Source organism: Mustela putorius, unplaced genomic scaffold, assembly GCF_011764305.1.
Source record: "Mustela putorius furo isolate JIRA1106 unplaced genomic scaffold, ASM1176430v1.1 tig00000407_pilon_pilon_pilon, whole genome shotgun sequence".
Classification (NCBI taxonomy): domain Eukaryota; kingdom Metazoa; phylum Chordata; class Mammalia; order Carnivora; family Mustelidae; genus Mustela; species Mustela putorius.
This window is the reverse complement of record NW_025421373.1, coordinates 22,248,110-22,262,233: the sequence shown is the minus strand read 5'-3', so window position 1 is coordinate 22,262,233 and position 14,124 is coordinate 22,248,110. Positions and strand designations below refer to the sequence as shown.

Here is a 14,124-nt window from a genome sequence, read left to right as displayed (position 1 = left end):
GCACTGGGAATATGGGAAGCAATGGATTGGGGAGCCAGGATATTGAGACAAGATTAGAAGAGTAATGAAATCCAAGGCCGAACTGCTGAAAAGGCTGGCTCCAAAGAGGGAGGCTCCAGGAGGCTGGGTATTTGGCAGCCAGTTAAGCAGATGTATAGACAAAGCCAGGCAGAGCTTGACACGGACTCACGGAAGCTGAAGATCTGTGTAAGGCCACATGTCAGTGATCTGGCTGAGAGGATCAGAAATCCAGGAGTTCAAGTGACGTGACTGAAGCAGACAAGACAACTAGAACGAAGAAACAAGTGTAAGAAAATAAGGCAATGCCAGAGAGGAAGGCAAAAATATAAGTCCAGATCTAAGAAATACGTAAGAATCAGAATGAAGCAAGGCCAAGGAGGTAGGAGAACAGACAAGACTTCAACCCCAAGGCAGGGTGTAGAATGAACGTCTACACCACATCCATTTGGCTGGGCTGCTGTGAGATCTCAAGGTACCTCTGCTGAGTGTTGACAAGATGGGTCAGGAGTCAATGAAGTGACAATAATGTCAATATACAGGCAGACAAAAACACTAAACACAGGAACTAGTTATGTCAATTCAGGTTTTATTGAAGTTGCTTCTGAATATTCTATTTCATCCTTAGTCTTCCCTATTTGATTTGCTTTAGTGTACAAGAACCTTTCTTCACTTATCAGATCCTTTGCCATGAAAGAGCACCAATTAACTTATCAGTATCAAACTAATTCCCTTATGACAGTGAAGAAAATCTGTGAAAGGTTTGTAGAATCCATGTATTAAAACACCAGGATCCCCTCATCAAGTGAGCCAAAGCTTCCTTACATATCTGCAGGCCTACAACATTTCACTTTACCAACAAGATTAAAGTAATGAAGAGCAGACACAATTTTCTTGCTCCTCCAGTCTGAAAGTGTGGATTTCTTGCATTACAGTTGAAACAACAACAACACACACACACAGAAAAAAACCAGAAGCTGGAAGGAAAATAAGTCACTGATAGATTAAATTACAATTTTTTTTTTTTTTTAAATAGAAGCACCACTTAAACAGTTTTCCCCTATGCCTAGACTTTAGACAGCTATTAAAAACATAGGCAAAATAACATGTATAATAGAAAGTAATAAAAATAAATATTTGAGGGCCTACTGTAGTAGACAATTTACACATTTCATTTAATCCTCACAATATTGTGAGGGAATTATAATCATTGTACAAACAAGGAAGTAGGCTCAGAAGGGTGAAATGACTGGGGCCCCAGATCACACAGGTGACTGGGCTGGGATTTATGTTCAAGTCTATGCCTCCACAGCCTATGCTCTGTTATGCTGCTCTGGCTCTCAAAAGCCTAACTTTTGAGATTCTTATCATTATAGCTCCATCTTCTAAATTTACACTTTTAAGTCTGCATAACTACTGAATAATAAAAACATAAAATTATTCTTAATCTACTTGCTAAAACAGGAGGTTGCAAGGAATATTAGAAGACTCTTCAAGTACTCGAACATTTCATACCTAAAACTATGGTTGTTCTAATTCACTGATGACGACAGCTAGTAATTCAAGTAACACATAGGTAATTGGCTCCTTTTCTTGTTGTCACCATCTGTCAATCTCAAAGGAATGAAGGCAAAAAAAAGACAAATTCCTATTGTGAAATCTGACTGCACATTAAATTTACAGTATGCACTTACTGGAAAGTCCAAAGAGGTTTTGGTTTTAAAATCTTACCACCAGTGTTTCGTTTGCTTCTTAATAGCACTTTTTTTTTTTTTTTTTGAGTATCTAATTCTGGTGGAGATGGCAGGGCCCACTGGGGGATGGTTTTATTGATACATATGTGGAGTGTGCTGGAACTATCTATGATGTCTAAGAGGGTAACTTGTAACACTCCACAGAATGGGGTCATAAAATTCCAGTAGAAACGGATCTACTTTATGGATAACTAATTTAAAAAGCCTGAACCTACCTATGCAAGCTGGATGTCTAATAATCTTTGTCCGCTGGGGACACATTTGCATGTTCATTACAGAACTGCTGGATCTTAAATGATTAAAGATAATATCTAGTTGTTCCTTATTCAAGTTCTCACTGAAATGTAGTTTACTAGTTTCAGACATTTTGAGTCCGGTCCTAAAAAAACGTCTTCATGCTTAAGAAGCTGAAAGGGGGGAGATGAGCTCATCACTAAGGCCTCTTCTAACATTAAAATCTCCGTAACTGACCTCCTTTCTAAAGTTCGATTGATAGGTCATTCACTTGCTCCTTTATTGAACAAATCTTTACAGAACACCAGCCATAAGCAAGACTGAAAAAAATAAAAAATAAACATATAAACAAATAAACAGCTAGATGTTAATATATGTAATATAAGGCAGATACAAAAACTGGAAAATAAAGCTTATCAGCATGAGAGGTAGTGATTTGTGAGTACCAAATTAAAAAAAAAAATCAGCATTAACTAAATGAAATGAGAAATCGTAGGAACCTAACATTTTTGCCCTGAACCCCTGCATAATCTAATAAAGGATGATGGCAAATTTTACAAAGTGGAAGATTTAGGGGCTAGTGGAGAGAAAAGCTGTAGGTAAATTACCTACACAGACTGATTTGGGTCACTAGCTATTGGTGCTGCCTTGGTTTCCCTGAAATGATTATATACCTAGGGAGGCTGAAAATAATTGTAAGGTAACTCAGGAAAGCACAAGGTTTCTTGGTCATATTTGCTTGAAAGGAACCTGGTATCTTGAATTTCTTGATACTCCCTGCCTTCCAAGTCTTGCCTGGGCCTTAATTAGCCCTTGTAAATGGGTCAATGAGTGTGAATATACCTGGCGGGGGCTACAAGGACAGAAGATGGCTAAAAGGAAAATAGTAAAAAGGGGAAGTCCTAAAAATCTAGGTGTATAAAAACCAACCCAAATGATCTAAATTCATGTAACCTAAAGCTTTATCATCTAAGTACCCAGATGTTGAACCAATCCCTACCATCTCCTTTCCCCATGAAATACAAGATTCCTGTTGTAGGGACCATTAGAAAGAAACATTCAGTTGAAAATACATAAACATATACTCATTTCCACTTTTAAAAAGATTTTCAATTGACAGTCATCAGAGTACCAATTTTAAAATAATTTTCTTAAACATATTTGGACAAAGGCCATAGGATCACTTGTCACATTGTTCAAATGCCCAATGGCAAGACTTCTGATGAGACCAAATAGGTCACATTCATCAGCAGAGTATCTTAGAAATAAAGCCAATATGACTAAATCCAAAACAGATTACATGAAGTACCTCATGTACAATACGAACCTAGTTTAATAAATAAAGGAAACACAGGTGGCTGTACTCTGGGAGAACATTCAGTTCTTCATGGCCCATTCATAGTCTTCTCTGAGACTCCACTGCCACTTCCACCCTGGCAAGTCTAATGGTTCGGCCGTGAAGCTTGTAGCCATCTTGCCTTACTAATGCCACGGTGCCAGGCTGTACCCCAACACCTGCTGGCACATGACAGATGAGTTCATGCTCATGAGGGTCATATTTGTCACCAATGGGTGTCATCTTCTCTAGGCCATGTTTGGCAAATACACTTTTCAGCTTTGCTTCTAAAAGTGATAACCCTCGGAAGATCTTCTCCAAAGTGAGCTTCTGGTCCCCAGACTCTGTTTCTTCAGAAATGTACTCTGTAGTCTTCTCCAAAATGTCTGCCACTTCTACCAAGTCCTTACAGAAACTCTGAATTCCTAGAGAAACCAGACACTTTTATTGTTTGTGAAGAAAAATCACTTTGCTCCTAGGGGAGGAGTATGGGGAATGCCTAGGGGAGTGGCGAGTATACTGGATACCCCAGGAAGTGGGAAGACTGACACACAGGACCCAGGGATCGTCATCAATGATTACCACCTTAATCCAACTGACAAATCAGGGTTTCTCTTGGAAGGCATATGACTGGGAAGCCTATTAGGAAAAGGGGAAGACGGTTAGAACCTAAGGACTAGGTAAGGCTGAATGCAGGATGTCAGAAACCCGTGCTTTAAAAACTCGATCATTAGGTGCCTGGGTGGTTCAGCTGGTTGAGCAACTGCCATCAGCTTAGGTCATGATCCTAAGCTGGGTCCAGGATTGGGTCCCACATTGGGCTCCCTGCTCAGCTGGGGGTCTGCTTCTCCCTCTGACCTTCCCTCTTCTCATGCTTGCTCTCATTCTCCCTCTCTAATAAATACATAAAATCTTAAAAAAAAAAAAAAAAAAAAAAAAAAAAAAACGGGATCATTGTTTCTTGTATTTTTATGGCTATTCACTTTTAGTACTGACTTATGTACAGTTTTGAAAATTCTTGTATGTCTTAATTTTGCTAAGACATGCACTCTCAATAGGGATAAGATATTGGTATTTCATGGGGTAGGGGACAGTAATACAGAAGTTAGTTGAGAACACCATGCTAAGGGAGATTCAGGAAGGTTTATTCTTGAGGACTGGTTCAACCGGGGTAGGGAAGTAATATGCTCCATAGAGGAGGTGAGTCTCCAACTGCCTGCTCCAAAGTTACACATATATGTACATACATATACTTGCTGGAGATGGGCCACAAAACTTCTAAAATCTTTTTAGTTTTATGAACTGTTCTAAAAGTAAACTCAATTGTTGAGTAATCTCATTACTCCCAATGTAGCATCTTGATTGTTCTTACAGAAATGTTAAGAATGTCATCATTATAGATATCGATGGTAACAGCAAAGCCCTGGTGGGAACTAGTGAACGATGAAGGACTTTGTTCATCTGGTTTTAATCCAGGGACAGTTTTTAAAAAAAGATTTTATTTATTCATGGTGGGGGGGGGGAGTGCACCCATGAGTGGGATGAGGGACAGAGGGAGAAGGAGAAGCAGACTCCCTGCTAAGCAGGAAGCCTGATGTGGGGTCTGATCCCAGGACCACGGGATCATGACCTGAGCCGAAGTCAGTCACTTAACTGATTCTGGGCACCCCAATCCAAGGACAGTTTTAAGGCTATGCATCAAAATAGGGAGCCACCTTAACTGTATTCAGAGGTAAAAAGGAAGATCATCCACAGGGAGGCAATAAAAGAGATGACAGAGAAGAAATTTCCTAGACTGGCTGCCTAGATTCTGGAAGGAACAACTGACAGAGGTAGGAATTCTATCTTTAACTTCTGGGTGACAGAGTCCATTTATAGCATCTTGAGCAAACAAGTGTAATAGGATTCAAATTAGTCTAATAATAATGTACATAATGGATTTGGGGTGCCAGGGCATGACAGATGGGCAGGAAGAGAAGATATCAGAAGAAACAGAAGAACCAAGTGAAGGAATGCTGGTATAATGTGGGAGAGATCTGGTGTGGGAGAGGAGGTCAAGGAGAAGAAAGAGCAATACCAGCAGGCATCTCCAGGGAACCAGACCTGGTGTGAACGAAGTTCCACGAGATACCTTCCCCACCTCTACTGGGGATGGTGGCCATAAATATTAATGGCTATTAATGTAATCAGCTGAAAAAGTAGAAAAGATTTGCCTCAGGCTTGAGAAGTATGCTGATTAGATCAAAACTCCACCCAAGAGACAAGAATGTCTCATAAAGATCAACCAGGGAGTACTAAAGGCAGATTCTCCTGGCTACTAAAAGAAGACATATACTCCAACAGAATTTTGAAAGCGGCAGGCTTCTGGGCAGACTTGTACATTGCCATGGTACAAAGAACCCTGACTTCTGTCCAGTCAAGTTGTATGAATTTGGGTAAAAAGAAGCTCAGGTTCTCTTGTTTGTATAGCGAGTGGTTCAGTCTCTGATTCTATTCTAATTACTGTTACTTCAATAGGAAGTAGGTGTCTGAGCCATTTCTTGGGAGTGGGGGTGGGGGAGAATCTTTATGACCTGTTTAAGAGTAGATGAGTTACTGAGACAAAACCTTCCCTGGAAGGAGAGTCATCATGCTATATTACATATTAATTAAATAATAAAAGCTTTCTGTTTTTTTTTCTAACCCCATGCTCCCTGACCAATCTTCAATTTTTCAAAGTATTACTGGCCACTAAAAAGAAATGACTCAAGCAAATGACTTAAGTGGCATACTGCTAGACACATTTTGCTCTCTAAATGAATAAATTAAATTATCAAATTATTTTTGAGCTTAGCTAGTATTCTGTTCCTGGGAACCTTATCAATTCTTGAGGGAACTGATATAAGTGATATAACCCATCAAAGCCTGACTTCTAATAAGCCAATTTACCCTGCTCCCCTCAAGCAGGAAAGTCTTTCCCAGGTACCAAGTTGGTTTACTTGCTACACAATTCCTTGTAGCTCAAAGGTTAGCAAACTTTTCCTATTAAGAGCCATATAGTAAATATTTTAGGTTTTGTGAGATGAGGCAAAAATCAAGGATCTTATGCAGGTGATTATTTCTACAAATTTTTATTTTTACTTACTTACTTAATTAATTTAAAGATTTATTTATTTATTTACTTGACAGAGATCATAAGTAGGCAGAGAGTCAGGCAGAGAGAGAGAATGAAGCAGGCTTCCCGTGCTGAGCAGAGTGCCGGATTTGGGGCTGGATCCCAGGACCCTGGGATCATGACCGGGCCAAAGGCAGAGGCTTTAACCCACTGAGCCACCCAGGCACTCCAATTTCTACAAATTTTTAATAATAAAATTCAAAGCTGTTTATGGACTTACACATAGGCTGTAGTTTGCAAAGCTCTGTCCTGACGGTTGGAAATAAAGACATTAAAACTTGGATGAAACATCAGTAATACAATTTGGGGGTCAGTACTTAGCTGATATTGTAGCCCTGAAACGTGGTATCTCTAGCACTGAATGCAAAGCAGAAGGCTACGCCAAAGCACTGGGGCTGGACAGGACAGGAATGAAGTGAATTCTATGCACAAACAGCAGATAAAACCCAGAGAACAGGGACTAGTGTGACATGGGGGAAAGAATAATAGACTGGGGGTCAGGAGCTAACGGACTTACGTCTCTATCTGTCACCAATTAACTTTTTCCAGCTCATTTGTAAAAGAAGACTGGACTACATACAATCCAAGGGCTACTGAAGCCCCTTCATTCTATGTGCAATGAAAGTATAATCCTCTTAACGAAACTGTGAGTAAGGCGAGTAATCACAGATCTGCCTTCTACCCTTCAATCTATTACTAACATTTACATGAAGACATTTGGAACGAGTTGTTGTGTGTTCAGAGAAATATCTGTGAAAGACTTTATTTTTATTTTTTATTATTTTTTTTAAATGTGTGGACTTCAAATGTATATATATATTTAAGATTTTATTTTTAAGTAATCTCTACACCCAACGTGTGGCTCAAACACTTAACTAGAGATCAAGTTTCATGGTCCACTGACTAAGCCAGCCTGAAAGACTTCAAAGATTGAAAGACCAAGAAGATTATTCAGTCATCATTGAAAAAACAGATATGATCTAGTACAACTTCCAGAATTACCTGTTCCCATATGGTCTGGGGCTTTGTCTTTGAGTTATTTGCTAACTTATTAAGTTGTAAACACTGTTAGTAATGCAAGTGATTTTTGTCCACAGTAGTGAAAACTGTCTGGTGGAGACACAGTTGATTACTGCACTATGGTTACATACTAGTTTGCTCTACGAAGCAAATTTTAGTATTCCTGATTGCCCATGCGTCTCGCTCTTTGGATTTTCCTCTGAACATCTTAATGATTCACTTGTTTTTTAATGAGTTAAACAGAATTGGCTGCGTAAGCACTAGAATGTTAAGTGTACGTGCTTGAAAAATTAAGTAACAAAAGTTTTGGTCAAAACAAAGGCAAGTATTATTTTAGTAAATAGTTCACTTGGCAACATTCCCAATAAAAATCTCACAAGACATATGGCAAGAGTGGAAGGGCAGAGTAGGATTGGTTTAGGACCTAGATGTGTTTTTTACTATGTTCAGTTTGTAAGGATACTGTCAGTATCCTTAAACTAAAAGGTATTTTTTTTTCTTGAGAGAAAGAGAAAGAGAGAACACACCTGTACAAAAGGAGGGGAGGGGCAGAGGGAAAGAGAGAATCCCAAGCAGGCACCATGCCCAGTGCAGATCCCAACATGGGGCTCAACCTCCCAATGAAGATCATGACCAGAGCCAAAATCAAGAGTCTCATGCTTAACCAAATGAGCCACCCAGATGCCCCAAACTAAAAGGTAGTTTAATTTTTATCATGAATAAATCTCTCACCAAATATCTTGGCATCTTCTACACATCTCTGGGTTCGCCGCCTTATGTTTTCACCATCGGCTACCGCTCTCTGGTATCTCATCTGACACCAAAAGCAAAGTCAAAATGATCAGAAAATACATGCTTGCTAGTGGAAAAGAATTTTTTCTAAAAAGATTTTATTTATTTATTTGAGAAAGAATGAGAGAGAGAGAGAGAGAGAAAACACTCATGAGAGGGGGAAGGGTCAGAGGGAGAAGGAGACTCCCCGCTGAGCAGGGAGCCCGATGAGACACTGGATCCTGGAACTCCAGGATCATGACCTGAGCTGAAGGCAGTTGCTTAACCAACTGAGCCACCCACATTCCCAAGAAACGTTTTTCCTTACTTTACAAACTTCAACCTTGTGATAGGTTTTTATTTAAAAAAAAAAAAAATGAGGAGCCGCAGGAATCTTAGATCAGCTACTAGAAATCCCGCATCAAAGCAGGAACCTACTTTGTAGAGCAACCCCGATAGGCTGTCATTTAGCTTCCTACTCTGAAGACTTAACAAGGTGTTTTCAAGCTCATTATCTTGAGAGAAAGCTTCCTTTTTCACAGGCAGCCAATAATGCCACCCTCTTTCTTCCATTGAACTGAACTCCAGGACAACAAACAATAAGTTTTAAAAGTGTGTCTTCTATTTGAAGGCAGTTAGTTTAGCTCCTTTAATCTTTTCCTCTTTCATTCTTATAATCCTTGATTCCTTTAATTGCCTTCACAAGACATGCTTTCCTACCTCCTTACCATTCTGGGTAGTCTTGCTTTGGAACTAACTAATTACCGCCCTCAACACGTGTCTGTCAACCCTGGTAGGCAGATTATGCCAGATGTAGTCTGACTAGCAGAGAACAGTGATAAGAGACACACTCATTCAACAAATATCTACAGAGCTTTTACTACATGCCAGGCCCTGGGCCTCCTCTGAAGCTACCACAACATTAGGTATGTAAGTACTGTGACAGCATGTTTCTAACGATGATAGACTACTTTGCCTAATAATACCTAGCAGGAGAGTAGAGATGGGGTGGGAGGTAAAGAGCCCACGAGAGGAAATTTAATTAAAAAAACAAAAAAAAAAACAAAAAACAAAAAAAAACGGACACAAAAACTGTGTGGATATATCAACCAGAGAGGGGATGTGAGGAACAGACAAAATCTACTCACTGTTAAGTCCTGGACTTCCTTCTCCAGTTTCACAGCTTTAAGCTTTAAGGCTCGTTCTGCAAGAGAGGGCCCAAGCTCATCGGGAGGGTCCTCAGAACTGCAGGCCTCACCAGCAGTTCTCTGGGTGGCAGTGCTGAAGGGACGCGGCCATCCCCTAAAGTGAGAGGGAGGGGGCACATGAAGAAATGCCATCACACAGAGCCAAACTGCTCGCGGTCACAGTAACACCACCAACACTTATAAAATATAAAGTTACTAAGTGTCAGACACCACTGTCAGGTTTTATGTAAATGATCTTTTCATCTCACAGTGTGTGAGAGAAATTATATTATCAATTTTTCTTTTAAAGATTTTATTGATTTATTTGAGACAGAACACGAGTGGTGGGAAGGGGCAGAGGGAGAGGGAGAAGGAGCGGGACGCCAGGACCCTGAGATCATGACCTGACCGGTAGGCAGACACTTAACCAACTGAGCCGCCCAGGCTTCCCTATCATCTCAATTTTATAAATGAGAAAACTGAAGCTCAGAGAGGCTTATGACTGGCATAGGACCACACAATCAGTATTGTGTTGAATCAGGATACTGAACACAAGGCAGCAGAAATAGCTAGAAGTGGGGACGCAAAAGTCAGCAAGAGAAAACCGAGTTCTTATGCCCAGAACCAGCAGAGCAATATCAGAAGTGGGAAATCAAAACACAAAGCCATATATTTCTGATTCAATCCTTCATTTTACACATGGGGAAAATGAAGCCCAGTAAAGGGACTGTGTCAAACTGGAGTCAGGCCTAGAATTCTAAAGCTTTCTTGACCACAAGCTCCTAAGTTAGGCTCTTATGAAAGAGCACCTGTGTTAAGAGAAATCCTGACTTGGGAACTCACGTCTGTGTAAAATCAAGTCGGTTAAACACTTATAAAACACTATACGTTCCAGGCTATGAACTATAAACAGGTGAATAAAATGGATCTTTGTATTCAAACATGTTTGTAATCCAGAATTTCATACAGCTCAAATGTCTGACGTATAGTTGTTTACAAAGGAAGAACTTTAGAGCAGGGCCTACTTTACAAATCTTGGATTGTAGCAGATCTCACTCCTTCAAGGAAGTTTCCATTACTCTTTCTGGATTCTCATAACTTGAAGTTAAATCAACAAAATCAATCTGTGAGTACAAAAGGTCTTTAAAACAAATAATTTACTCATATGAACCGGCATACATCGAAGAGCAGTCATTGAGGTGACATCCATGCAAAGATTTAAAAGGGGTAAAAAATGTTTGCTTTTTGCAAGGGAGACGGAACAGTCAGTAGAAAGCTATCGGCAAGATGACTTTTACGTCCTAGACTTTCCAGGCCAGCCCTGAACGCAGTTATTACAATCTGGTTTCAGACTGTAAAAGGTTCCACATTTCTGGTTCACAAAATATGGTCACCATAGATTTGGGGCAAATCACACAGGGTGAAATACCTCCTTCCTCCTCAACGAACAAACTACATTTATTCAACTGAAAGTAGGTCATAATACTCCCAAGGGCCAGTTTAAAGAGAAAACGGCCAAAGCCCAAGTCTGAAGCGGAGAGTTGAGGCTGATCCCTTCAATTCCTTCTGCTCCAGAACTGGAGTGAGGGGAAATTTTATCAGAAGCTAACTTTTTTCTTCTAGTCACTTCCCTACATCACAAACTGCCAAAAAGACTTTTAAGCCCGAAACCCAGAATTCAACAGAATTCAATCTCGCACCCAGGTGCTAGGGTAGGGTGTTAGGTCAAGTGTGTAAAGATTAAAAGGTGGCAAACAGTTTTGCGAGATTCCCAGATTCCCCGCAGCTTAATTTACACTTCAGAAGTCCAACCTTACCCACCCCACAGTTCACTCATTTTTATTCTTTCTGAGGAACACACAGTCAAACACGGAGTCGCCCTGAGGATAATTAACGTTGTTCACTAATTAAGAGCCAATTCTAGAGCCCTGAATTTGGAAAAGTTACTGAACTTTCTTAAACCTCAGTTTTCTCGATTGAACCGGAGAAAAAAAAGAACTACCCATAAAGTTCTACAGTCGGCATGATAAGTAAACAAAAAATGGTGCCGCAGCCGATGGTGAAGAGCAGCAAATGCAACTTCACAGACTCAGGTGGAAGAGCCGTTTGGAGACCAAGTCGACCGCCCTCCTTTTACCGAGAGGTAAAGTGAAGCCGAGATAATGTGGAAGGAACTGGCCTAGGGTCACACAGGGAGTCGGCGGGGAGAATTCAATGTTAACTGCAGACACCCCAGACGGAGGAAAAGGGGCCCGGAGATGTACATCCCCAATTCAGTCGATGCTCGGGGCTCAAGAGTTCCCACCTCCAAGGAACGTGATCTCGGCTCTTTCTTGGCCTGGCAAGGAAACGCAGCTGTGTGCCTCAGTTTCCTTATCTGTAAAATGGGGCCGTGAGTGCCGAATCGGACAGCTGAGAGGTCTGGTGAGTCATCTCGCGCCCTCCAGCCCACAACCGCCCTTCCAGCTTGCTTGTCTCGCACTACCCTCAACCCGCGACCCGCGGCCTGCCTCGCTCACCTGCCTTCGGACGCGGCACTCGAGGCCAGAAGGCGTTGCACCAGCCGCCGGACCGCCCATACGGACCGCGCGGCCATATTCCCGATCTCGGCGGACGGAGGCAGCGCACGCGCAATTGCTCCAAATGACGAGATGCGCGAGATACCACGCTTCCCGGCAGCCTTCGCGGGCGCTCCCATTCCAGGACCCCGAACCTGTACGCCACACTTCCGGTTGTCCCTGGCGCGCGCGGTGCTCGTGCCTATCCGGTGTCCCCGACGAAATGCGACACTTCCGGTCCCCAGCGAGTTGGGTGCGCCGGGCGGGTTCCTGTGGCGGGAGTTAGGCTCCGCGAAATCCGCGGTCACCAGAGGGGATCGCAGCTGTACCCTCAAGTAGGTTACGTGAAATCGTAAACAATAAGTGAATGCAAACGCGACTTAAAGTCAAAATATGACCGGTGTTTAACTAGGGCCGCGGTGCCGCGGAAGCCTAGAATACGTTGTGGCCGAGTGTCGGCAGTTTTCCCAGAGGAGACAATTGACAGGGAGCTGAAGAATGAGTAGATGAAAGGAGGAGGAAAGTAGTTCAGGTAGAGGTAAACAGCATCTGCAAAATCCCAGTCAAGCGGGAGAGTGTATTTCGAGTAAGGCGCCGACCTATTGGAGGGAACGGGGGCCGGCAACACAACACAATGAGCGGAACGGGTCCCGCGAGGGGTTTGAAAAAACTTAAAGCCCGACTCCGCCATTACTTTTTTACCTGCTTTTTTGTTCCAGTTCCCTTGTTTTCTGACTTCGCTATTTTTTTTTAAATGTGTGTTTTCTCACTATGTGAGCTCCATTAGGGCAGAGATGAGTCGGTTATTGCCAATGAACGATGGAACAGTTTCCTAATGTAGTACCCCAATTTTTTTGCTCCATGAACGTGAGTCTTACTGATTGCAATGCGAACATGTTACAAAACCTTTACATGTTTAACGGGTCGCTTTGACTCCTGCAAAGAGGCAGGGAGACAGGCTGTCGTACTAGTCCACGCAAGGGGAGGACTGTACTCTGTCCTGGAGACCCCTTGAAGATCTTTATAACACCCTACCTAAAGTAGCTACTATTTTAGGTGTGTCCTGCAATTTCTGTTTCCATATTTGTATTTTGTTTTGTTTTCTTTTTGTTCTCCCAACTAGAGTTTGAGCAAGAGGGTGTCTGTCTTGTTCACAGTGGTTATTTCTGACATCTAGTACAGTAGGTAGGTATCCATAGTAGGTCCTTAACGAATATATGTTGAATGAATTAATGGTTGATGTCAGTGGAGATAGGATGAAGTGGATGAATTGTAGAGAGATTTAGTGTGGAAATCTGTCAGGAAGTGAGGGTAGATTGACGATTGGGGTTGAGGGCACTTGGAATTGCCAGACTAGTTCCTCCCTAAGGTTAAAAATAAATAAATAAATAAATATATATATATATATATTTTTTTTAAGAAATGGGAAGTGTGTTCTCATCATTCTAAATCCTCACTGTAGCATGGCTTACTTACACTGTAGCTATGTGGGTCAGGTTTTCTCTCTACTTGTCTGTGAGTTCCCTGAGGCCAGAGCTGGAGACTTTTGCATCTTTTAATTCTATCCAAGGCCCAGTCCAAATGTGTTGTAACCAACACCTGATGTTTTCTTTTGGCCTCGGGAGAAGAGCAACATGGGTTAAGGAGGGATTATGATCCACTTTTACATATATGAAAAGTGAGGCTCAGAGAGGTTGGTACATCTGCTCAGGGTCCCCCACTGAGGATTCAGGGACACCAGAAATCCCAATAGTCCCAACACTTGGCAGTGTCGGAAAGGATGGAGCTTCAAATCCCCCTAGACCCATGAGTCTATACCTTGAAAACAAAACAAACAAGGCATTTTAACAGATGAGGACTGGCATCTATGCTTTAGCCATTTTGTTTGCACTTCTCTTAGCTAAATAGTCTATACCAAATGTGCTGCATATGTACATCTTTCATTAGTCTGTTTATGAAGTGCTAGTGTTCTTCTGAATGCTGCAGTGCAAGACGGGTGGTGGGGTAAGATGTGGATGAAATGGAACTTTGGACTAAGAGGAAGGGCGGCTGGCTCCATCACCTACTAACTGTGGGTCGTGTGAGTTACATA

General features: G+C 41.7%; 1 protein-coding gene across 1 annotated transcript; it reads right to left on the bottom strand.

The window, feature by feature from the left end:
* Nucleotides 1-587: 587 nt before the first annotated feature.
* GRPEL2 (GrpE like 2, mitochondrial) lies at nt 588-12,179 on the bottom strand. Its single transcript, XM_004737870.3, has 4 exons — nt 11,994-12,179; nt 9,436-9,589; nt 8,249-8,330; nt 588-3,767 (listed from the first exon to the last, which is right to left on the bottom strand). Exons 1-4 carry the CDS (start codon nt 12,170-12,172, stop codon nt 3,403-3,405), a joined length of 780 nt encoding a protein of 259 aa, XP_004737927.1. The 5' UTR covers nt 12,173-12,179; the 3' UTR covers nt 588-3,402.
* Between the last annotated feature and the right edge of the window lie 1,945 nt (nt 12,180-14,124).

Excerpts from the sequence above, each read along its gene's own strand:
- GRPEL2 (XM_004737870.3), bottom strand. The coding sequence starts at position 12,172 with ATGGGAGCGCCCGCGAAGGCTGCCGGGAAGCGTGGTATCTCGCGCATC. Across the intron at positions 8,331-9,435 it reads AGGAAGTCCAGGACTTAACA|ATGAGATACCAGAGAGCGGT; the intron begins GTGAGTAGATTT and ends TTTTGGTGTCAG. Across the intron at positions 3,768-8,248 it reads AGAAGATGCCAAGATATTTG|GAATTCAGAGTTTCTGTAAG; the intron begins GTGAGAGATTTA and ends TGGTTTCTCTAG.